This window comes from Suricata suricatta, chromosome 14, assembly GCF_006229205.1.
Source record: "Suricata suricatta isolate VVHF042 chromosome 14, meerkat_22Aug2017_6uvM2_HiC, whole genome shotgun sequence".
Taxonomy (NCBI): Eukaryota; Metazoa; Chordata; class Mammalia; order Carnivora; family Herpestidae; genus Suricata; species Suricata suricatta.
The window spans coordinates 82,211,381-82,236,899 of NC_043713.1; the positions used below are offsets into that span (position 1 = coordinate 82,211,381).

The 25,519-nt window shown below is 44.1% G+C and overlaps 1 protein-coding gene and 1 long non-coding RNA gene across 6 annotated transcripts in view; one reads left to right on the forward strand and one right to left on the reverse strand.

Annotated features, from left to right (window-relative positions):
• LOC115278041 overlaps window positions 1–3,815 on the reverse strand; it is an 11,034-nt gene extending 7,219 nt beyond the window's left edge. For 3 of the 4 annotated variants that reach the window (XR_003902663.1, XR_003902660.1, XR_003902662.1), the window contains exons 1-2: window positions 3,752–3,786; window positions 2,918–3,123 (exon numbers count right to left, since the gene is read on the reverse strand). This is a non-coding gene — a long non-coding RNA (uncharacterized LOC115278041). Of the gene's footprint in view, window positions 1–2,917; window positions 3,124–3,751 lie in introns of all 4 variants that reach the window. The other variant, XR_003902661.1, reaches the window with a different exon arrangement.
• Window positions 3,816–3,986: 171 nt separating this feature from the next.
• RNF34 (ring finger protein 34) lies at window positions 3,987–24,807 on the forward strand. Of its 2 annotated transcripts, none has more exons than XM_029922575.1 (6): window positions 3,987–4,095; window positions 15,959–16,177; window positions 18,200–18,607; window positions 20,533–20,661; window positions 20,935–21,136; window positions 23,424–24,807. In XM_029922575.1, exons 1-6 carry the CDS (start codon window positions 4,090–4,092, stop codon window positions 23,612–23,614), a joined length of 1,155 nt encoding a protein of 384 aa, XP_029778435.1. In that variant the 5' UTR covers window positions 3,987–4,089; the 3' UTR covers window positions 23,615–24,807. The 2 variants fall into 2 exon arrangements, with proteins under 2 accessions (XP_029778435.1, XP_029778433.1); XM_029922573.1 differs by lacking the exon at window positions 3,987–4,095 and adding an exon at window positions 10,412–10,516.
• Window positions 24,808–25,519: the final 712 nt, after the last annotated feature.

Sequence of the window (25,519 nt, forward strand, 5' to 3'; positions counted from 1 at the left end):
GGGAGGGGGGGAGTGGGACTGGATATGAGACAATGGCACAAGGTAGAGAATTGTGAAAAGCAGGTGATGGATACAAAGAGTTCATCACTCACTTCTCTTTACTTCATATATGTTTGAAAATTTCAAAATAAGAAATAACTTAGTATATCAAGTTGCTGACCAACTTTGCAAAAAGGCTCATATGGTCTATGACTTTTTATCTTTGAGAGAATCCAATGCTAGAATAAAAATAGCTAGCTTTCTGCCCTATTGTCTTATGAATACACATGATGTTAGAATAGCGTATTCAAGCAGATTTTTTAAAAACGTAGATAACAAAACATTTGCTGCTTCTTGAATTTAAGACAAGGTTTGAAATTATTTGACTTATAGCACATTGTGAATTTAATGAAATATTTTTTTGAGGAATTAAAAAAACCCCAACTCAGGTAACTTTCTAACAACATCCTAAGCAATTAGTCGAGCTGCCACAAATTATCTCATCTGCCTCCGGTAATACTTTTTGACTCTGAAATACAAAGTATTAAGCTATTATGATTATCTTAGCAAACAGACCATATTTTCCTGAACCACAGTCGGTACAATTAGTCCACAATTGAAAGAAAGGTGTCGTATACAGTTGAAAACAAAGGACAAAAATTAATCACATAATATATCTCTTATTGAGGAAGTATGATTTTTTAATGTTTTTTATGTATTTTTTGAGAGACAGAGACAGTGTGAGCAGGGGAGGGTCAGAGAGAGAGGGAGACACAGAATCTGAAGCAGGCTCCTGGCTCTGAGCGGTCAGCACAGAGCCTCACGCAGGGCTTGAACCCACAAAACGTGAGATCATGACCTGAGCTGAAGCCAGACACCCAACCGCCTGAGCCACCCAGGCACCCCAAAAAAGTATGATGTTTAAGCACAAAATATCTCTCAAGAATCAGGAAGTCCCAACTTAAAGTAGAGAGTGTGAATTCATGTGTACCTTATTTACTCCCTAAAGGGTAGGGTTTGTGTTTGCTTTTGTTTTTGTTTTGGTCAATACCCTATTCCTTCTTAGTCTTAACAGAAGAAAGAATTCACACTCAAACATTTGTTGGGAGCTTGCTTTTTGCTAGACACAAAATAAGATATTCTACCTCAAGAATTACAGTTTTTAAATGTTTCCCAATACTTGGGGCACCTGGGCGGCTCAGTCAGCTAAGTGTCCGACTTCAGCTCAGGTCATGATCTTGCGGGTTCATGATTTTGAGCTGTGCTGACAGCTCAGAGCCTGAAGCCTGCTTCGAATTCTGGGTCTTCCTCTCTCTCTGCTCCTCCCCTGCGCTCTCGCTCTCTCTCTCTCTCTCTCTCTCTCTCTCTCTCTCTAAAATAAACATTAGAAAAAAGTTCTCTACCCTTGGTGGTGATTGTTGTTCATTTATTTGTTTTGATTTTAATTCCAGTAAAGACAGTATTATATTAGTTTCAGGTGTACTCTTGGTTGTTTTCATCACCTTCCTCTGGCTATTCTGCAGTTTTATAAACTCATTTTTGGGGTGTGTGTGTGTGTGTGTGTGTGTGTTTAACATTTTTTGAAAATGTTTATTTATCTTTGAGAGACTCAGAGATAGAACATGAGCAGGGGAGGGGCGCCTGGGTGGCTTAGTCAGCTGGGCATCTGACTTCGGCTCAGGTCATGATATCACAATTTGTGGGTTCGAGCCCCACGTCAGGCTCTGAGCTGTCAGCACAGAGTCCAGGAAGTCCAACGTGGGGCTGGAACCCACGGACTGGGGATCATGATCTGAGCTGAGGTTAGATGCTCAACCAACTGAGCCACGCTAGGCATTCCCAATATCTCTATTATTATGAAAGCTTTATTGAGATTTAACTCACATACTGTACAATTTATTCATTTAAATAATAAAATTTAATAGTTTTTAGTGTATTTACAGATTTGTGCAACTATCACCACAGCTAATTTTATTTATTATTTTTAATGTAAGCTCTATGCCAATTGTGGGGCTTGAACTCACCATCCAGAGATCGAGTCACATCTACACCAACTGAGTTAGCCAAGTGCCCCATCACAATTTTTAAAATATTTTCATCACCCCAAAATATTTTCATCACCCCCCAAATAAACTGCCCACTAGCAGTCACTCCATTTCTCACTAACCCCCTCAACCTTTGGCAACTACTACTCTACTTCCTGTCTCTATAAATTTGCCTAGTAGGGACATTTCATACAAGTAGAATCAAACAATCTGTGACATTGTGTGACTGGCTTCTTTCACTTAGCATCATTTTTTTCAGAGTTCATTCATGTTGTAGCATGTGTCACTACTTCATTCCTATTTTGGCGAAATAATATTCCATTATATGGATGAAATTTTAAATCCATTCATCAAATAATGGACATTTACATTTGTCTACTTTTTGGCTATTATGATTATACTGCTGCTATGAACATTCATATATAAGGTCGTGGTGGGTTTTTTTGTGTGTTTACAGACATATGTTTTTATCTCTCCTGAGTTTATACACAGGACTGGAATTTCTGGGTCATATGGTAACTCTATGTTTAACATTTTGAGGAACTGCCAGATTGTTTTTCAAAGCAGCTGCACAGTTTTACAGTCTCACCAGCAATATACTAAGGCTCCTGTTTATCCACTTCCTTGCAACACTAATTATCTGTTTGATTTTAGCCATCCTACTGGGTGTGAAGTGGAATCTCACTGTGGGTTTGATTTGCATTTCCCTAATGGCTAATGATGTTGAGCATCTTTTCATGTGCTTCTTCCTTAACTTTGAGGTAGGCCTGCCAGCTTTCCTTCTTATGAGGGAAGAATTATGACTTGGTACTACCAGCGAGTTTTTATTGAGTTTCTTTGTGCCTAGATCATTAGATGAATAAATTAATACTTTCTTTGACAGCAAAGCTCACCTGCTACTCCAACGTGGTGAATGAAAGGCTTTCTCTGCATTTTTTCCAAAGAAGAAAATTCAGGACTATACTGGGTAAGAAGTTAAATGACATTATCTCAGCAGTGCTTGAAGAAAAATAAGTAAGCCAAAATAGAAGCTAAAAAATAAGTATTTTTGCAGTCTGAGGAAGCGGCGTTAAATCCCACATGGTGCATATAAGCAAATCTGTTTAAAAGAAATACAACAGTCTTAGGCCCTCATGACAGGTGACTTGACATCTTCCTGTATCTTTCTTTACCTACTGGTGGAGTTAGAGGGGAGAGGAAGTGTAGGAAAACCAACGTAACGTCATTCAGTCGGACGGAAGAAACCTATACTTTTACAACCTCAATTTTCTCTAAATAAAGTCAACTCCAAGGGCTTGTCTAAATTCTCTTATTGTGTTAGGATTTGGTTATTTTGAACGTCGCTCTCTAAGAGCAGCTGGGATTTGAGAACCGTTGGTTCAAGTGTTTTAAATAAAACCTTGGTTTTAAAGCCGCGTCTTTGGGCAGCTTGCCGCGGCTCACCCGACCCTCCAGAGAGGAGACCTAAGGTCATTATCTAGTGTAAGAGGCTAGAACGTCCCGGGAGGAAATCCGAGGCCCTGCTCTGACAGCTCTTTAAAAAAATAATAATAATAAAGCCTTCAAACCAACTGGCGCTTTCAAATTTACCACGCCCCTTCCTGCCTTCACTGCCCTGTAGACTTTGCCACCTAGCCCCAAAGCTAAATCTCCGTTTACTCAGGTTCCTCAGGGAACGCTGACTCCTATTTCAACGACCCAACGAAGAAATCCACCCCAGCTGGTACCTCCCGCCAACGCCCAGACCCGCCCAACTCGGCTCCTGGCGGAATGGAGTCGGCCTCCGCCTACCCGGCAGGCCTGAGGCCCCGCCCCATTCCCGCCACTTCATTGGCTCTGGTGACCAGCCCCCCAAGGACTGGCTCCGGATTGGCCGACTCCGCCGCCGCTCGGCGGTCTTCCCGGGGGCGTGAGGCGGGCGTGACCACGCCCCTGACGTCGGGACGCTCGGTCGCCGCGGGAGGCGCCGTAATCACTGCCCTAGAGGAAGGAGGGCGGCTGTGCGAGGAGCTGCTATGGTGCTTAGATCCCCGGCAGAGCCGACCGAGACGCGGCGGTCGCGGCCATGAAGGTGAGAGGCCGGTGGGGCCGGGCAGTTCCTCCTCGCCTCTCCTAACTGGCCGGGACGCCTGAAGTGCCTTCCTTTAGCCTCAGCGGTTAACCCCGCCGGCACCTCGGAGAGCTCCGCGGAGGGGGTCCTGAGCCGGCGTTCGGACCCTGAGCGGCCCAGAGCGGACGTTCCGGGCTCCGGGACCTCTCCGGCTCCCACAGCGCCTCCCTGCAGCGAGCCTGAGGAGGCGGGAGAGGCCGGGAGCCCCCCCGCACTCAAGCCTGATGGGCCCGTCTTTGCTCCTGGCCCTGTCTTCTTCCTCTGGCGCCTGAGGCAGACCCCCTAGGTCCCCCTTCCATGTTTTTGCCCACAGCGTGCTCTCTCCCGTCCCGAGTCCTTGAACTAACCCAGATGCCGGGAACACTACGGGACTGTCGCAGGATGCAGACTGCAGGACGAAGGGAAAAGGAGTTAGTGTGGAGAGTCGTGAGGCTGGGGCCAGGCTAACAGGTTAGAAATGCCTCGGGGCGCCCCTCTGAAGGATCTCAGGCTTCTCGTTGGGGCCGTGACCTAGAGCGCTAGCAAACTAGATGTGTTTGCGTCGCCACTAGGTACGCAGCAAGTAATTTGACAGCTTGAGTTCTTCAAGGTGGGTGTGAGAGCGTGGGAACAGCAGTGAGTGAGAAGTTGATGGGGAAGGGGGGAGACTCTGGCCTACTTTTGGAAGCCGATTTTCTCCACTCATCGCTGAGAGTTCTAAAGAGCTCTGTGTACGACAGTCAATTCAGGTATTGATTCATCTGCTGAACTCCAAGCGGGGTAAGGTGATCCTCTTTGACCTGAGCAGTTTCATTAGGCCCAGTGAGGAGGTGTGCTCGTCGTGGGGAAGGAAAATACCCGGGAACTGCAGGCCTAACAGCGCACCTTCACAAAACCCCGAGGATTCACCGCGGAAGATTGACAGGGGTGTCAAGTGGCTGGAGAAATTCAGCAAATATTTTTTGCGTTAGTAGAAGGGAGACTCGCTGAGGTGAAGTAATTGAAAATGCAGCCCCACCTTTTCGGAGTTTGCCAGTCAAGAGAGAAAATGGGTTCTCAGCCACGTTACCTATGATGTAAGGTATCAAAACCTAAATGCTCTGGAGCAAGAAAGGAGATTTCTGGCCTTAGGAAACAAGGAAGATTTTTGGAAATAACTTTAAAAAAATGTTTATTTTTGATAGAAAAAGAGAAGAAGCAGGGGAGGGACAGAGACACACACACACACACACACACACACACACACACACACACCCCCCCCCCCCCCCCCCCCGAATCTGAAGCAGGCTTCAGGCTCTGAGCTGTCAATACAGAGCCCAATGTGGGGGCTCGAACTCTTGAACCAGGAGATCATGACCTGAGCTGAAGTCAGAGGCTTAACCGACTGAGCCACCTACGCGCCCCAGAAATAGATAACTTTTTGAACAGTGTGTGAAAGTATGAAGATATTATAAGACTTTTATTTTAAATTGATTTGAGAAAGCAAGCATGAGCAGGGAAGGGACAGAGAGAGGGAAAAAGAGAATCCTAAGAAGACTCCTCATTGCCCAAACAAATCCACGAATTGTGCCCTGGGCTGAAATCAAGAACTGCATGCCCAACCGATTGAGCCATCCAAACACCTTTTTAACTTGCTGTTATAGTTATAAAATATTTTAATTTAGAATGCCTGTTAAAATTCCTGAAACTAGCTCTCTTTCCTGAAAACCATCATCTTGCTGTGTTAAGATTCAGAAACAAAATAGGCATGTTTGTGTGTGTGTAGATACCTCAAAGAATGTCAGTATCTTAAGGAGTATTAAATTTGTGGCCCATCCACGAACCAGATGTAGGAGAGAAGTAGGGACAGGTCCAGTGTTAAACTTTTTAATCAAGTTCCTTAAAATCAATTTAAGTGGAAGATACTGCTGAGTTGAAAGTTTAAAAACAAAGTTTGGTGGAAGGTAAAATGGTAGCAAAGGTACATATTTTTTGAAGCAAAGTGCAGACCTAAATAGACATCAGTCCATGCAAAGAGGACCATTATGAAGATAGCTGCTTTTCACTTATGTTTTTCTGGAAAGCGGATTAATGAAATACAGGATTTAGGCTGTTTATTATTTTACTTTGTTTAAAATTGAAATTAATTATAGATTATGCTTGTCTATAGATTTCTGGGCAGGGTCAGTGAGTTCTTGATGTCTTGGAATTCTAACCTAGGAATGTTCATTGAAGCAGTACTTCTTTCAGTGGAATTAAAATTACTTTGAAAAGGGTAAGCAATCAGAAAATTGCATCTTCCCTCAGACCCAGGAGTAACTGACATTAGTATGTGTGGAATGGGTATTTACTTTCTTCCTTTAACTTGTTTATTTAGAAACTGAGGTTTTGAAGTAAGTTTTACCTCTCAAAGACTCAAGTAACTAGAGTAGCATCTAATTAACTCCCTGTAAGGGGTTTTAAAAAGATTCATCTTGGTGTCATATATTAATTTGATTTAATCTTCTCTCCTGGTTTTCCATTATATACTAATCTCACTTTTTTTTTAATGTTTATTTTTGAGAGAGAGAGCAGGGGAGGGCAGAGAGAGAGGGAGACAAGAGGATCTGAAGCAGGCTCTATGCTGACAGCACTGAGCCCAATAAGGGGCTGGAACTCCTGAACCTTGAGATCATGACTTGAGCCCAAGTCAGGGGTTTAATCGACTGAGCCACGCAGGCACCCCTATATTGGTCTCACTCTTAATTATTCTAATCATGTTCATTCTTCCAAGCTCAAAATGAGAGATTAAGGAGAAAGTAATCTGTTGGATATAATTTCTTTTTCCTTTTTTCCCCCTCTCTGAAAGGTGGAAGAGTGGTGATAAGGATCAAGTATACTGTTTAAAAATATATGTGTGTATATGAGGATGGTACCATTTATGATTTATAGAAGACTTTTTAAAAAAAATTTTATGCTTATTTATTATTGATACAGAAATAGAGCATGAGTGGGGGAAGGGCAGAGAGAGAGGGAGATAGAATCAGAAACAGGCTCCAGGCTCTGAGCTAGCTGTCAGCACAGAGCCGGATGCAGGGCTTGAACTCACAAACCATGAGATCATGACCTGAGCCAAAGTTGGAATCTTGACCGACAGAGCCACCCAGGCGTCCCTAGAAGACTTTTTTTTAATGTTTGTTTATTCTTGAGAGAGAGTGAGTGAGAGTGGGGGAGGTGAAGAGGGGGGCAGGGAGAGACACAGAATCTGAAGCAGGCTCTAGGCTCTGAGCTGTCAGCACAGAGCCCGATGTGCGCTTGAACTCAGGAACTGCGAGATCATGCCCTGACCTGAAGTCAGGCACTTAACTGACTGAACTCCCCAGGTACCCCAGAACACCTTACTGTAAAAATCCATCAATCAATTTGGCCAAATGGCTTGTCTAAAAATATGCATTTTTAAGATCAGCATCTGTTTTTGCAGCTTGCTTAATGTCCACATTGTATGAGAGAAAGAATTTAGGATGTAGAATTTCCTCCTGATATATGGTCTGATTAGTTGATAATTAAATAAGATAGTTGATAATTTCAATAAGAAACCCTTTCACATTTTAAGGAACATGTGCTTCTCATGTGGCTCTAAGTAGGCTAAAGATTTTTGATAATGATCTCAACTGTCTCTTCTGCTTTGTTTCTTCTGGTAGTCCTAAGTTCTGTAGGAAACTGTAAAACTTATTTTTTTACATCACTAGTGCTAAGGTTTGAAATATCTTTTCATGTTGTTTAACACAAGGACATTGAGCTTTAGCAAACAAAATTGTTGAGAGTAGAAAACAGCACCTCTGGTGAGTGAATTCTCTGACAAAGAATTGGTGGAAGAATTGGATTCCTGCTTGGTCCTAGTTAGCTTCATACAACATCCAAGAAAATTAATATTCTTGAGTTTGAAACCTGGAGGTTCAGCTTTAAGGTAGTTGTATAATGTATTTAATTGAGAGGTATGGCAAGCGACTCTTAGGAGGTGGCATTAGTATTCCTGCTCTGTACCTATTGTAATCAAAAGCAAATAATAAAGGGGTGCCTGGCTGGCTTAGTTGGTGGAGCATGCAACTCTTATCTCAGGGTCGTGAGTTCAAGTCAAGATGGGCGTAGAGCTTATTTTTACAAAAAAGGATTTAGACTATGATCGTTAGTTTTCTGCTGTTTTCAAATCCATCAACTTTCTCATTGACATTCACTTAATTTTCATGGAACCCAGGATGGCTTTTTTTATTCCTCATTCTAGTTTGCCTAGTTACTACTGTTTTTGGTGGAATCATTAAAAGGGATCGCATCCTGATGTGGTTTAGAATAGGATTCAAAATTTGCAGCAAACATTTTTGATTGAGCATCGTGGAATTACTTTACCCCTGCAGGGATTCTAAAACCACATTAGATCCCACACACACTTGCAATCAAAGATGGTTGAACCTTGAAGCCATTTGAAAACCCTGGCACTCTGCCGGAAAGAAGGCTGGGCTTTCACTTTTGCAAAGATACAACATATTTCCTCTTGCTTTTGTTGACTGAAATGATGATTCAGAATGGGCTTATATTGTGTGAATCTGAGGAATCTGAGAGAGTGCTTTTAAAACCGGTGGTGTATCATGGAAATAAATGTCACAGCCCTGGAAACTCAGTCCCACCTGTTGCAAACTGCTTAGGTTTGTGGATACGCTCTCCCTCCTCTATACTCTACCAAGGGGAGTGACTTTCTAATTCATCCTCTAGGAAGGAACAATATAAGATAAACACTTCCAGCATTTATGCCATTAGAGAAAGAAGAGAACTTTTATGTAGGTAAGTTTTAGCACAGGAGCCAAACGATACTTTCTGGGACTTTCTCAGATCTGTCTTCTGTGGGGTGGTGGCATTCTGGTCACCTGGACAGCAAGCTGCTGTCAGTCAACTGTGTTGTTGACTGGCCTGTTACCAAGACCAATGGTCTACAGAGCTAAAGTCCTGCTTTCAAATTGGTGTAATTAAAAAAGCAAACATTTAAATTTGTTTATATCATTTCTTAATTAGTTCCCAATTGGGAGTTGTCATGACCCCCCCGCCCCCCATCTTGGTGCACTGGCTTTGGAAAAACACAAAAACTGGCATTGGATACCAGAATAACATGAGGAGATCTAGGTGTCTCGGTCAGGCCAGACAGGAGGCTTTAGAATTTGATTTTTTACCGTGGGCCATGTAAGTTTTTAGTATGATATTTAGTTCTTAGCTAATACAAGCCAGGCAGGTCATGTCCCTTGAGTAGTCAATTTGGCAGCAATTTTGGCCTGAGGGGATATATAGGAGAGGGCTTAGGTTATCATGAAAATCATTTATTTTCACTAGTCATTGATGAGTAGAAAATAAACTGCAAACACAGTTAAATTCCCTGAGTTAGTTTTGTGCCAGGCATAGGTAGATAGTTGTCTTGTTCAGTTATTCTCCATTTCTGAACTACATTTATTGTCAAGGGAGGAAATGTTGCCATCTTGTTCCTTGTTCCTTCCAACCTCTTGGATTCTTGTAGAGTCTTGCTCTCAGCCATGATCCCAAGTAGGATTGGCTTCACTCATGGAAGGGTAGCTTTTTTTTTTTTTTTAATAAGTAAAAGATGAATGGTGACCCCTGTGTGAATATCACACCTTTTTGGAATTGGGGCAGAATAACAACTCAGTGAATTTAGTGCAAATTTAAAAGCCAAAGGGCTGTGCCTTGTAGGGCTGTGTCTTGTATTCTGTCTAGAAATTAAGTTTGCTCAGAAAACCTAAGAGGAAATGGAGTAGTTTGGAAAATATGCTTTAGTCTTACTACCAAAAGGTGAACAGAGAATGAATAAAGGAAAAAAGAAGGGAAGGCAGGCTGCTTAAACTGGTGGAAGTTCTTAAAGGATAGAGAAGATCCTGGGAAAGAACATGAGCCCGAGTCTCTAAATCTAAAGCTTTTAAAGGGAAGATGCAAAAAGAGGGAAGCTTTTTGGCTAATATCCTATGAAACCAGGTAACTGGGCTCCAGGGATATAGAGGCAGAGTCAAGAGCTCAGAGGATCAACTGGCATGTTCCCTCTCCACGCCCACATTCAGTTGGGAAAATGCTCTCTGAAATACTTTCCTAATTGCTTTTATAGATTCTGCCACTTGAAAATTGGGATTGTTAGACCAAGTAGTAACAAAATCTGGATAGATTTGAAAGGGAGAAATCAGTGTAGGACACTTCAAGCAATATTAGGTGAACGTCACAGTGACGATTGTGAGGTAGGAATGCCTGGGCCCTGAGGGCACATGCAGAGAAAAATTTAGGAAATTGGGATGTTAAGGGAAAGTGCTGGAAGATGAAACAGATTAAAGGGGAGGCAAGGAAATGGAGCTCAACCAACCCTTGGAGGATTCATCTTCGGGATGGATTCTTTAATTTGCAGGTGAAGGACAAAAATAGTTTGGACAAGGGTTGCTTTTGACCCAGAAATCACTTTAAAAACAATTTTTTTATGTCTTTATTTTGAGAGAGAGACTGAAAGCCAAGTGGGGGAAGGGCAGAGAAAGGGAGACAGAATCTGAAGCAGGCTCCAGGCTCTGAACTGTCAGCACAGAGCCCGATGCAGGGCTTGAATCCACAGACTGTGAGATCATGACCCAAGCCGAAGTCGGGCGCTCAGCCGACTGAGCCATCCAGGTGCCCCCAGAAATCACTTTCTTTCTCCCAGTATTGGAGATTTCACACAAGAAAATATGGAGAGGAATACGTTGGGAAATAAAAAGTTGGGGCCGAAAAGCAAAGAGTAAATAAAATGACGGAATAAATTAAAAATGAAAGAAGGCACCACATTTCAACAAAAATTCCAGGCCAGTATGCGGAATGGAACTAATTTAAGAATCAGGTGAAATTGTTGATAACTCACCCGAACCTTTCTGACGGGACTGTGGGAGACCACAGAGGGAGAGGAAACAGCCAGCGGAGGCATGCTCTACTCCTATAGGGAAACATTGTCCACAGGTCGTGAGGAGCATTTGGCTGAGGTCTTGGTCCTGGGACTCAAGAGGCCCAGGCTTCTAGAATTAACCACAGCCTCTTTTTGTAAGCATTCTGCTCAGAGTGATTTTTCAGCTGAAACATGTAGGCAAGAAAGAGAAACACCCAAACTGAGCAGGTGTTACCCTTGTAACCTCTGCTGTGATTTGAATCAAGTAGGGAACTTAAAAATTCTGGGAGGTGCCTGGCTGGCTCAGTCAGGAAGGAGAGCGTGTGACTCTTAGTTTCCAGGTTGTGAGTTCAAGCCCTATGTTGGGGGTAGAGATTACTTTTAAAAAATTATAATCTTAAAAAAAAAGTTCTGATGTCCCAGGCTGTACTAGGCTGGGACCCAGGCATTGGTATTTTTAAGGCTCCCCTGTTGAATCCAACCACTATTTTCAGGGCTGTGTCACAGGACTATGCAGGTTCCTAGCAGGAGACCAAGGCATCAGCCCCTGTGGTACAGAACTAAAAATCCCTGCTTCCAGGAAGTCTGGGAGGTGGAATCACTGAAGGGGTGCCTGGCTGGTTTAGTTGGTGGAGCATGCAACTCTTACTCAGGGTTGTGAGTTCAAGTCAAGATGAGCATAGAGCTCACCTTCACGTGAGCGCTGGGGTGCCAGAAAACGCGGGGCTATAGGGGGAAATGGAAGTTTTTAAAAAAATATACTGGATTGGAAAGAAAGGTATTTCAAGTAAAACTAGTGAGTGGGGCTTGCACGACTGCAAATTTCTGAACTTTGAAGAAGCCTGGTGTATTACATATGCCATCGTCAGAGGTAACAGTGTAAGTAGGTAGGGTTACCCTAAAGTGTGAATATAATTGGGAAATTTTGTCTAAGTTCCCAGTGCTGATGAGGCTGAGACCTAGATCTTTTTCGTGTTTCTTTTTTCCCTCTGGTATGGTCTTTGGCTGAGTTATACTAAATACTAGGTTGTATCAACATAGTTTTGCCTGGAACAACACTTTGGGGGTTGGCTTGAGCTTTTTTATTTTGAAGTGTGATGACCAAAGGATGATAGGAGTATTCTTTTCATTCTTTTCCCTTCTGGAGAATGAAGAAGAAATTCCCTCCCCTTTATAGAAACGAGGAGTAGGATGAAGTTGTTACTCCCCAATATTGATATCTGTGTAGAGATTCCACCTGTTTCCCCAAAATAAATCCTTCTCTTCCCTTCACAAGAGTAATGATCCTACTCGTTTATACGGTTTGAAAGCGTGTGTCCTTCCTTAACTTTCATCGTAAAACTGTTTTCTGGTAGAAAGAACAAACTGTGGCAGAGCTGCTTTTTAAGAGGCACTTTTCATTTGAGACTTGGTGCCTGCTCGGTTAGAGTCCTTACCTTTAATGCGTTCTCAGCAAGACACAATTGGATCTTTCTGGCAACACGCAAATGTAATGTTACATTGCCTTTAAAGAGGTGATCTGAAGAAAGCTTTTATATGGTTATGTTCTTATGAGTCATGGTGGCAGAGCTAGATGGTGCGGAAGAAGGGAGTCGTGTCCACGTGGAACTTTCGGTTGTTTGGAGGCAGCATCACTGGGAGAGGGTTATGGATAAAAGCCAACGCAGCTGTTTACCTGTATTGAAGCTAGGTCAGCAGGAAGCGGACGCTTACCCAGAACTTTAACTTCTTTTATTTTTAATATAATTTTAAAAATTTTTAATTTTTTTACTTATTTTTGAGAGACAGTGTGAGCAGGGGAGGGTCAGAGAGAGAGGGAGATACAGAATCGGAAGCAGGCTCCAGCCTCTGAGCTAGCCGTCAGCACAGAGCCCGACGTGGGGCTCGAACCCATGAACTGTGAGATCATGACCTGAGCCGAAGTCAGACGCCCAACCGACTGAGCCACCCGGACACCCCAAACTTTAACTTGTTTAAATCCTGGAATGAAGAAGAGTTTATCTCAGGGGTGCTCTCCACAGCTGAGGTATTTCCTTCCCCAAAATGTTACATGCAAATTGAATTTTTCTCCCAACAGTAAACTTGAAAAACATAATTTTAGATATATTTTTAATTTTAGTATAATTAACACAGTATTGTATTAATTTCAGGTGCACTGCAAATTGAATTTTTAAAAACATTTCAGTTTTAAGAGCTCATTGTGTGTGTGTGTGTGTGTGTGAGAGAGAGAGAGAGAGAGAGAGACAGACAGACAGACAGATAAGTAATCTGTATGCCCAATGTGGGGCTCAAACTCACGACCTGGAGATCAAGAGTCATATGTTCTACCAAGTGAGTCAGCCAGGCCCCCCCAAGAGCTCACTGTTTAAAGCACTAGGGATAAATCTGTTGCTAGAAGAATGCTTTGTTTAAAATGTATTTTTACAATTTTTATTGAAGTACATGCAATGAATGTGACATTAGGTTCAGGTATAAGGCATAATAACTAGAAGGCCTTGGCATCTCTATGCATTATGCTGTGCTCCCCACAAAAAAAGAACACTCTTTAAATGAACTTAATAAATCTGGATTTTCATACTTTTATGTTTAAACATACCATGGCTCTCAAGTCTGAGGCATATATTTATTTAAAGGTAGGAACTATTAATTATAATTTAACCTGACTTTTAAAGGCATCGCTGTGTCTCTAGAATTATAGGGTATGGAGACATATAATACTTACATCAGTGACCCTGATACTTGAGACTGTGTGAACTCTGTGTTGTGGCTTCTCACTGCTTTGCCTTCTCCTTTCCCTGTATTTAATATAGCATGTTACTTGTGGGAAGTAGCAAGAACAGCATGATCCTTCTGTACCATTCCAGATAGCCTTTTGAGGTTGTTGAGAAAACACATTTTTAAGAGCTTGTTGAACAAATAGTAAATGTTTGATGGAGTTAGATAATAAAATATGGAACTAGTGGCCATTTTAATCAGATCTCCCCTACCTGGACATCCATTACCTCTCACATTATCTAGAGTCTAGAATGTGCTTCAGAATTAAGACAAGGGGCAAAAAGTTCATTGGTTCCAAATACTACATCTTTTATACTTTTGCTTAGGAAAGTACCTTGAGCCCTCACTGAAAATATATTTTCATATATACTTCTGACACGCTTGATTATCAGCTTTCTGAATCTGCAATAAAAAGGGGGAGTGCTGGGTGTGAGCATAATGTTAGTGGTGCCTCTCAGGGAAGATTCGAGAGAAAAACCTCAAAAGGCAGTACATTAATTTCAGAACATTCCGTGGACAAATAGCCCTTATGCCCTGGAAGGTCATGATAGTTATCTAGTCATCAGAAATTATTTCGTATTTGCCGTTTGAAAAAATAGGATCACTGCTTTTATAAAAATATATTTAATGTCAAAGCAATTTATGCTTTATAACAAGTTTGGAAAGTAGAGACAAACTTGAGAAAATAAATGTATACAAGTTACATTAAAAACCTAGAGCTTGAGTTGGCATTTTGATGTTTTTTCTAATCATATAAAAAAATAAAAAACTTCTACATGCCATACTTTATTATGCATGGCTGTGAGTGAGAACAGAAGTTTAACAAAATTAAGTAATTTGAATGTGTATATTTTTTAAAATGTTTATATTTGAGAAAGTGGGAGCAGGTCAGAGAGTGGGACAGAGGATCTGAACTCGGCTCTGCGCTGACCGCAGAGAGCCAGATGCAGGGCTTGAACTCACAGACCTCAAGATCCTGACCTGAGCCACAGTTGGACGCTTACCCTGTTGTATTGTGCTGTCTAGTGCAGTGGCCCCCAGTTGCCAGATGGAACACAGGGTGCTCTGTAAAGTTTGAATTTCAGATAAGCAACAAGCAGTTATTGTGGTGTGAGCATATCCCACGTGTCACACAGCCGGCACTTCTGTCCAGTTGTTTTTGTGTGTGCATGTGTATCTGTTTCAGTGTGTGTGGGTTTTTTTTTTTAATTGGGTTCATATTGTATCTTTTCCTTTTGTTTAACGATGCATCGTGAATTTACCCATTGCCAAATATTCTTTGAAAATACCAGAAAATTATCTCTTTCCAAAGAGCTTAAAATTGTGATGCTTAAAAGAATACTCTCTCAAAACCGTAGTGCGATCTCCCCTCCCACTTGCTAGAATGGCTGTTATGAAAGACAAGAAATACGTGTTGGAGAGCATGTGCAGGACAGGGAACCTTAGTGCACTGTTGGGGAGCATGTACATCAGTGCAGCCACCATGGAAAACTATGCAGAGTCTTGAAAAAATAGAACTACCATAATCGAGCTACTCCACTTCTGGGTATGGATTTGGAGACTACGAAGACACTAATTGAAAAATATCTGCGCCCCCCTATGTTCACCGCAGCGTTATCATAATCAACATATGGAAACAATCTAAGTGTCCATTGGTGAATGATGGATATTGTGTGGTTAATGCATACAATGGAATACTACTCAGCTGTTAAAAAAAAAAAAAAAGGAAATCTTGCCATTTGTAACAACACAGATGGACCTGGAGGGAATTATGCTAAGTGAAATAAGTCAGGCAGAGAAAGACAAATACTGTATTTTTACTTCTATGTGGAGTTTAAAAAACAAATGGACAAACTCACAGATGAACAGACTGCTGGGTACCAGAGGGGAGGGGTGGGGGTAGGAGGATGGGCGAAATGGGTGAAGCGGCTCGGTTGTGTGGTGATGGTGACAACCGGACTTGTGGCGATCACTTTCCAGTGCATCCAGGTATTAGATTAAGTGCGTCCAAAATTCATCATATACCAATTTAACTTCAGTTAAAAGAATAATCTCAAAGTTATTCAGGGCAAATGCGCCCCTCCAGAATGGCATTCCCGGAAGTTCCTAGAGAGCCCAGGTTCCACTCAGCTTTAATCTATGGTCTCTACTTGTGTCCTTTTCCAGGCGGGTGCCACGTCTATGTGGGCTTCATGCTGTGGGCTGCTGAATGAAGTCATGGGAACTGGAGCTGTCCGGGGCCAGCAGTCAGGATTTGCAGGAGGCACCGGTCCCTTCAGATTTGCACCAAACTCGGATTTTTCCACTTACCCACCAGCACCTACGGAAGGGCCTAATATAGTTTGCAAAGCCTGTGGACTTTCATTTTCAGTCTTTAGAAAGAAGGTGAGTTGTATGAAATGGTATATACAAAAGACACATCACAATTCTTGATTGTATGTTATTTTGAATGCTAATGAATCCTTTCTTTTTATGAAAATGAAAAATTATTTGTTTCTACTATTACCTTACGTAGAACATTCTCACCTTAAAAAAATTTTTTTAGGGGCGCCTGGGTGGCTCAGTCGGTTAAGCCTCCGACTTCGGCCCAGGTCAGATCTCATGTTTGTGGGTTCGAGCCCCGCGTCAGGCTCTGTGCTGACAGCTAGCTCAGAGCCTGGAGCCTGCTTCCGGTTCTGTGTCTCCTTCTTTCTCTGCCCCTCCCCCCTCATGCTTGGTTTCTCTCTGTATCAAAAATAAATAAAAACATTAAAAAATTAAAAAAAAATTTTTTTAGGTTTATTTATTTTGAGAGAGAGAGAGAGAGCATGAGCAGGGAAGGGGCAGAGCAGAGGGAGAGAGAATGCCAAGCAGGCTCCACGCTGTCAGTGCAGAGCCCCATGTGGGGCTCGAACTCACAAACCATGAGAGCATGACCTGAGGCAAAACCAAGAGTCAGACATTTACCTGACTGAGCCACCCATACTCCCTAAAAATATAAAAAATTCTTATTAACCTGAGGGGCGCCTTGGTAGCTCAGTTGGTTGAATCTCTGACTCAGTTTCAGCTCAGGTCATGATCAGGGTTGTCGGGTCAAGCCCCATGTTGGGCTCTGTGCTGAGCATGGAGCCTGCTTGAGATGCTTCCTATCCTCCCCCCCCCCGCCCCCCCCACCCGCTCCTCTCCCCCACTCTCAGGAATGTGCTCTCGCGCTCTCTCAAAAAAAAAGAAAAAGGAAAAAGTGCCCAGGTGGATGGACTGAATTACTGCTCAAATTTTCTGATGAGGTGGTGTTCTCACGTTACTCAGGCGTCTTCTGAGCCCTGTGCTTTCATTCTTCCTGATGATGCTTGTGTTCTGGAGCAAGGGATTCATTAGTCTGCAGTTTTGTTCAGAGGTGATTTACTGTAACTGACCTCAAGTTCCAAAAAATGTATCCCTACCCTATTCTTAAGTGTGAGGTAACTACTGTGTGGAGGTTCAACATAAAACCCTTGGGCTAAAACAGTTCCTTTCTCTAGGACGGAAAGTCCTTTTTCCTGAGGACCACCATAGTGCAAGGCCACCTCAGTCTCTGACCACCAGTTCAGTCCTCTGAAATACTTCAGGAACAAGGTGTTAGCTGGTGGGAACAGTGCGGCAAGTAGAAAGGGCCACGTCTTCATGTCGCTTCTAAGCTTTGTTAGTGCAGTGGCTTTGAGTGTGGTTAGGCCTGGGCAGGGTACAGATGACTAGAATAGTGAGATCCTCTATTTGCTTGGAATGACCTTGAGAAATAATTTCTTTCTCTTTCCCTGTATTGGGTCCCCCACCCAACTTGTCTTTATTATTTATTTATTTATTTTAACATTAATTCATTTTTGAGAGAAAGAGAGACACTGCAAATGGGGGAGGTACAGAGAGAGAGGGAGACACAGAATCTGAAGCCGGCTTTAGGCTCTGAGCTGTCAGCACAGAGCTCAATGCAGGGCTTGAACCCAGGGACCAGGAGATCATGACCTGAGCTGAAGTTGGACGCTTAACCGACTGAGCCCCCCAGCTTGTCTTTAAATGGGGAAATCATTCACACAGGAAAAGAGCAGGAAGAGCTTGTGGTGGTACTTTTCTGTGCCACGTGGTTCAAGTCAGCTCTGTTCTGCTAATTACATGTTTGCACCAAGGGGTGGAAAGGTTTTAATTCATTAACACAAAAGTGTGTGTTTTTCTTAAAGGGCTGTTCTTGAGCTTATGTGAATCCAAACTGCCTGAGCAGTGAGCATTTCGATTTTCATGGCCTTGGGAACACAGAAGTGGCTGTGAGAGTGGCTAGGTGCCATGGGAGACTTTAGAAGAACTGAAATTGAGTATTTAATAGAAGGCGGGAAGAAAGGTGTGCTTTCCTGGGGGTCTATAGGTGGCTGTCATTGCTGCTTTTCTCTGCTTCTCCAGCATGTGTGCTGTGACTGCAAGAAGGACTTCTGTTCCGTCTGTTCAGTCTTACAAGAAAATCTCCGTAGATGTGCCACTTGTCACTTATTACAAGAGACGGCCTTTCAGCGCCCACAGTTAATGCGACTGAAAGTCAAGGATCTCCGGCAGTATCTCATTCTTCGAAACATCCCCATCGATACCTGTCGAGAGAAAGAAGACTTGGTAGATCTAGTTCTCTGCCACCGCGGGCTGGGCTCTGAGGACGACCTGGACACGAGCAGCCTAAATTCCTCACGGTCCCAGACTTCTAGCTTTTTCACACATTCATTTTTTTCAAACTACGCAGCCCCTTCTGCTACTGTGTCTTCATTTCAGGGGGAGCTTACAGGTGGAGACCAGACCTTGGGATCTGGAGCGCTGGCACAGGTACGAGGCTGCGATTCCCCCAGGGGCCTGGCGTGTCTGCTTGGCCCCGCGGCTTTGTGATCCCCAGTGGGAGCGGAGATGGCACACACCGCTCACCCCTGTGCACGCGGGCTCTCCTCCTGGGGGTCGTGGAGCCTCGGCGGTGGGGAGCCCCGGAGGCCGCTGTCTCCACTCCACAGTCTCTTGACTCTGGCTACTTCGGTTTCCTTAGAAGTGAAATAGTGACTGAAAAGTAGTACATAGATGTGTGCAGGATTATTTGCCAGGGACCACATCCATGATACTGTAAGTTCACCTAATGCCCAGCTGCCTTGCTACAGTAAAGTTGTTCTAATTAAGATAATGGGGAAAAGCCATCTGAATTAGTCAAAGGATATGATTATTTACTAATTTCAGAGAAATGCCGTGGGAGAATATTGCCCCAGTGGGTCCTTGGGCAGCCTGCTTGAATAACCTGCAAGGGCTTGTCATTAATGTTCAATTTGTACTTATGAATGACTCTAAAATCCTGAATGGATTGTTTTGAACAATTCTCTCCACGTTTAATTTTCTCCCCTGAAGAAAGCAGTTAAAAGCAGAGGGAAATCTGGCCTACTTCCCTCCTAAATAGTCATAAAGTAGACAAGTCCAGTCTAGGAGTTTTATTATTTTTCCAGATGAGAGCTGGCATAATAATGATGCAGACATACAACCCCTCTGACTTTTGTGCCGCTTTTGGTCATAGGCCCCCACTCGGGAGGTGTGGGTCTTTGGTGCTGCGACATGGTGCATGTGAGCCGGTGGGCGGGGTGGGGTCTTTGAAAACTGGGAACTGACCTAGAGTGTTGTAGAGCCATGGTCAGAATCAAGTCTGAAGAGAAAGATAGGAAAGATGGTACGTAACCTGCACCGAAGGTGTCTGTGTTCTTCCTAAAGAAGAGTACCTCTGCTGCTTCAGGAAGTTCTTTTTGTTTTTTTAATGTTTTGTTTATTTTTGAGAGAGAGAGAGCATGAGCAGAGGAGGGTCAGAGAGAGGGGAAGACACAGAACCAGAAGCAGGCTCCAGGCTCTGAGCTGTCAGCACAGAGTCTGACTCGGGGCTCAGACCCATGAACCGTGAGATCATGACCTGAGCCGAAGCCGGACGCTCAACTGACTGAGCCACCCAGGCGCCCTGAGGAATTTCTGAAAAGTAGAATTAACATCAGCCATCAGTGAAGAAGTCTAAAAGGCATTCTTTCTTTTTTTTTTTAGTTTTTAATTTTTTTTTTAATTGAGACAGAGAGAAACAGCATGAGTAGGGGAGGGGCAGAGAGAGTCAAACACAGAATCTGAAGCAGGCTCCTGGCTCTGAGCTGTCAGCACAGAGCCCAATGCAGGGCCCGAACCCACCAATCGTGAGATCATGACCTGAGCCGAAGTCGGCCGCCCAACCGACTGACTCACCCAGGCGCCCCTAAAAAGCATTATTTGGAGTCAGAATGTCTAAGTATGATGTAGTGGGATTGCGGTCTTTCAAAGCAATTGGCCCTACCACTCAGGCTGAACCTAGAGGTTGAGTTTTTTTCTGTATCTTAGAGGCTCCAGTTAGACCAGCCTCCTCAGGTCCTTGGAGAACGATGCGGGGCAGTTATGTATACTTACGGCTCTGGCATTTCGTGATGGGGCCTTTCTCAGGGAGTTAATACTCTGGTGAGGTTTTGCAAATTCACCCACAGAAAGGAACTTGGCTTTTGTGATAACTTTATGGAACGTAAATTGTTTATGAAATCATGTAGGGCCCAGCTCTTTGGAATCCAAGGTGGCTGTGGAGTATGCCAGGAGCTGGAGTCATTCTCGGAGAGGATCTGTGGAAAGGTTTTCTCCAATGATAAATCTTGACAAACAGGGTTGATACCATTAGGAAAATAGGATTCCTGACCTGATCAGATCTATTATCTGTGTAGGTACAAAGTGAAATAGCTTCAGCAAACACAGAAGAGGAAGAAGAAGAAGAAGAAGAAGAAGAAGAAGAAGATGATGAAGACGACGAAGATGATGAGGATGACGACGATGAAGAAAACTTGGAGGAGCGGGTGAGAGCGCCTGGCAATTTGGTCTCCTTGACAGGTGAACCTGGCAGGCAGGGAGAGTGCCCGTGCCGCCTTGTGCCACATTAGCGCAGGATGTTTCTTCTGGTTTGAATGTAGCATAATCTAGAAAACACTTCAAGAATTGACGAGAGGTCTGGGGGTCTGGGAAGAACACCAGGGTGGGGGTGGCTACGGGCCGAGGGGGGCGTGCAGTCGCCCAGCCGTGGGGGCTGCGTTCGCAGGAACCGAGCTCACGGAAGCCCTGTGTGATTGCAGACGCCCGGCCTCTCCAAGAAGCAAGTGAGAGCTTCGCTCTCTGACCTGTCCAGCCTCGACGAGGTGGAAGGAATGAGCGTCCGCCAGCTGAAGGAGATCCTGGCTCGGAATTTTGTCAACTATTCTGGCTGTTGTGAGAAGTGGGAGCTGGTAGAGAAAGTAAACCGGTTATACAAAGAGAATGAAGAAAACCAAAAGTCATGTAAGTTTCTTTTTTTCTTTTCTCCTCCTGGTAGCTTTTTTTTGGTTTTTAAAAACTGGGCTGTTTCTGCCACCATGAAGGCACATTTTTTGTGAAAACTATGTATCCTTTTATTGAGCAAATTAGATGTAGGAATCTGTTTGTAAGTAGTAAGTTCATTATGTGATGTTGGCTCTGAGATCACCAGTGGCAGGTGAGTCAGGAAATCATTTGTTCAGTCTGATTTTCTTCAATTTGTTAGAATTCTAATGAAATTTGTTGTCTCGATAAAAATGTGTTTTCTCACTAACCCTCTGGCAGGCCAACACTTCGGTTAGCTCAATGGTAGCTTTTTAAGCCTAATTGGAAAAAAAAATTCCCTAGAGCAAAGATGTTAAGTAGTTCTTAGCATCAACTATTAGGTTTCTGTGTAAGTCATGAAAAGCTGATGTTAAGAATTCCTCAACTATTGACTGATGAAGTGTGGAGCAGAAATCCTCAGCCAGTAATGGGGCCAAGACGGAGAGCATTCATAGGCAAGAGAAAAGATTTTAGTGGTGTTTAGCCCAACAAATACTGTGTTCCTATCTCAACAGCCCTCCCATCACTAACTTTTCCATCTTGAGGCTTTTTTTTTAATGTTTTTTAAAAAGTTTATTTATTTTTGAGAGAGAGACAGTGTGAGCAGGGGAGGTCAGAGAGAGAGAGGGAGACACAGAATTCAGAGACAGACTCCAGGCTCTGAGCTAGTTGTCAACACAGAGCCCGATGTGGGGCTCGAACCCACGAACATGAGATCGTGACCTGAGCCAAAGTCGGACATTTAACTGACTAAGCCACCCAGGCACCCCGAGTTTTTTTTCCTTTAAATCTGCTTGTAATACAGCAATTACTGATAAGCAGCTTTAGGCCCCGAATATGCAGGAAGTGTTATGGCATACCTGCTGCTAAGGTGATGCCACGGTGGCAGATACAGGATCTCAATCCTCAGAGCCTTCAGAGGCCCCAGGCCTTGGCTGGGAAATGGAATCCTCGCAGTGAGGAGAGAGGCCCATTGACTTCGTAAATGTAAATACCAGCCGTGTCCGGTGCACACCAGTCATGCATAGCCGTTCCCCCCCGCCCCCAGGAGTCTATGGTAGAGGAAGCCATGACATGCACATGCATGTTTGCCAAAGTGCCTTTTTCAGTCAATCCACTGCTTGCGCTCTCCCTGGCCCAATCTCCAGGCTTGTGGATACTCCTTTTGTTTTGAGCACAGCTGGAATCTTCCCCAGTTTGACTGGCTGAAGCCACTTATGTTGAGATTCATCCCAACAGTCTTACCCAATACCCTTGACAGACCCTGGCTCCTCTGCTTTATGCTCAGAACTTGTAAGAGTTGGAAAGAAACTTCCATGCAGAAGGGACCAAAGCCTAGACTCCGATGGACTCAGTAGCCCTCTAGTGTCTTCTCCATTGGCTCACCCCATGAATCCTTTCTCGTTGGTCCCTGGTTTACAAGAATCTTTTGATTGTTGTGGCATTGTTATTTCTCTTAAATCCAGAGACTAGTGGCCTTTCAAGGTTTAATTCTCTTTTCTTTCTAACTATATTCATGATATATTGATCCCCTCTACAACCTGCAGAAAGGGAAGCCTTGGTGTCCGTGGCTCCAGGGACAAGTCTCAGGCTGAGGTGGCCTTTTTAAAATTCATTCAGCACTTTATTCAGAGGTTGGATCTTCTCAGAACCCAGCCTGGGCCACGGAGCAAGGATGGTTTATCCGTTTTGAGTTAGAGAGACTCCAAATGTACCTGGGTGGTCAGGAATACAGTTGGTTTTTGAAGTATTTCTAAACTTTCCCCCATGTACAGGCCACTTGATGTACTTCGTAACCTTTCTATCGGCGTGGAAATAAGTCTCCTGCTGAGATGATGCTCTGGAGACTGACTTTTCCAAAGGCCACACTGTTGGGTTGGAAATTCCAGTCATGTTCTGAGGCCCATTAGTATGCAACCATGGGTTTCCTCATTTTCCCTTACAGAAGTAATTCATCATCACAAAAACTCTGAATTACATACAGATAAAAAAGAGAAGTAAGTAGCTAACATCTGTTGGGCATTTCATACCTGGCCCTAAGCATTTCTCATTTCTTGTTCACATTACGAGGTATAGACATTGTTATCACTGCCATTTCCAGTGGAGGGAAGTGCAGAGAGGTTACAGTCCTGGCCCATTCGGTGCCGGCCGCGGTCACCCCACATGACTGCTTAGTGCCCGTCAGGCAGCGCGGTGGCCGCAGCCCTGGCTCTCTGTTGCCTTCCAGATGGCGAGCGGCTGCAGCTGCAGGACGAGGAAGATGACAGCCTGTGCCGGATCTGCATGGACGCCATCATCGACTGCGTCCTGCTCGAGTGCGGCCACATGGTCACCTGCACCAAGTGCGGCAAGCGCATGAGCGAGTGTCCCATCTGCCGGCAGTACGTGGTGCGCGCCGTGCACGTGTTCAAGTCCTGAAGCCCAGGTCCTTCCCGCCAGACCCTCGCCCCAAGCTTGATCCCAGACATTTCAATGCACAGAAGGGATTGGAAACTTACTGTTCAGAGGCTGAGACTATTTTTAAAAATTATTTTCACTACTAACTGGGGATAGAAAGATTGGATCCTAAGTTGTGGCAACGTTGGTCCATGCCATGCGCCTGTCAGCCTGTGGACATGCCATTTCCCAGGTTTTGCTGGGTCTCAGCCCATATCCATGATCACTAATTGCTGATGAAGTCAGACTGCTTACAGCGTCAGCTACTGCTCCCTTTGGAGAACATTTATCCTGTTCTCTGATTTCTCTCTCCTTCATCCTATTTTTAACTCAAACTACTCAGATGTTTGAAACTTCTGTTCTCTTTGGATGAGGTCACCGTCCACAAGTGGCCGACGCGGTACATGCTGAGCAGTGGCCTCTCTACTGTTCACTTTATTAGTCGTGTATATTTTAAATGCTACTATTTGATGAATGTAAGTTTCCACATTGTTGCTATTTCTGCGTTTAAATGTAATTGGGAACAAAGGACATTCTATAGTCAACTGCCAGGGCCTTAGACTCAACATGTCCATTTCTGTTCAGGTACAGCTTTTTAGAGCAAGGGCTGCCTCTAGCTTCGTTCATTAGAGAAGTGTGTGTGTTAAATTCTTTATTAATGTGTAATCAGTTTACACTGTTTTGTATAGTGAAAGTGTATTTTCAGTGCTACCGCTAGCTAATTTGAACTTTAGGAATAAAATTAGATTTTAAAAAATGCCTTTGCTGACATTGTCCTAGCCAGTTCCTAATTCACTTGGGCACAGCACGAATGGGTGTCTGCGTCCGGTGTAGCACCTTTCTTCACAAGGGACAGGAGCGCCTTCAAAGATTTGCCGTGACCTGCCTTTGCTGCGGACTCACCTGTCAGGTTAACGACAGATTGGCTGTTGACCATGAGCAGGTGTTGTGCCGAGTGCTTCCTAGTGCTCTCCAGCAGTCCGACATAGACAAGTTCTTTAATGCAGCATCTAAGATCTTAAGAAGTGGCTGGGATGCCTGGCTTTCTCAGCTGGAAGAGCACGGGACTCTTGATCTTGGTGAGTTCAAGCCCCACCTTGGGAGTAGAGCTTACTTGAAAATTGGGTGAATTATTTGGAATGTGAATCTCTCTTAATAAAGCTGTTACCAAAATAGTGATAATAAAATATTTGATACTTGGAGGGAAAAAAAAAGTGGCTGATGTCAGAATTCAAACGTAGCTCTGATTTTAATGTTTTCTTAACTCTCCCACTACCACCCAGCAAATGAGAAACCTGACTGTAGCTTATGCAGAAAGGTTCCTGGGATACGAATGATCCGAAATCGCTTTTCTTTCATGTCTAAGTCTAACCAACGCGGTGTGGAGACCCGCCGCGGACTCACTCCCCTGATGCCTGCTGGTGGCGGGCAGGCGTGTTTGCAAGCAACGCCTGGCTTGTCCGCAGGGTCTTGTTGGGTTTTATTTGTTGGTTCTGCAGTGGGTAGCACGCCTGCCTGCGAGTGCTCAGGATCCACAAGTCCCTCCACAGATCTGCAGCGGGGGCCAGACAGGGGAGAGAGCTGGCCCAGTTGTGAAGAAAAACCCACCTTCCCACCTTCTCTGACTCTTAGGGTCAAAGCCAGCAAACCAGGGCCTCGCGGACATGTGAAACGCCCTTCTCTCCTGTCTGCCTACAGAGCACAGGGCGGGTGCTGGCTGTAAGGCAAGCGGATCGTGACCTCCCCACGGAGCCGCTGAGGCTCCTCCCCTGCTGAAGCTTCAGGAGCGCCTACCTGTCTGTACCTGCCAGACCGTCAATTCCAGAAATTCAACCTTGTCCACAAATCATTCATTTGGTGGAAAGAAGTCTTCAAGTACAGGCCGGC

Bases quoted from the DNA above. Each gene is read 5' to 3' on its own strand.
- RNF34 (XM_029922573.1), top strand. From the start codon at position 10,430: ATGAAACAGATTAAAGGGGAGGCAAGGAAATGGAGCTCAACCAACCCT. The intron at 18,608-20,532 runs GTACGAGGCTGC...TTATCTGTGTAG, and splicing joins GATCTGGAGCGCTGGCACAG to GTACAAAGTGAAATAGCTTC. The intron at 20,662-20,934 runs GTGAGAGCGCCT...GTGTGATTGCAG, and splicing joins AAGAAAACTTGGAGGAGCGG to ACGCCCGGCCTCTCCAAGAA.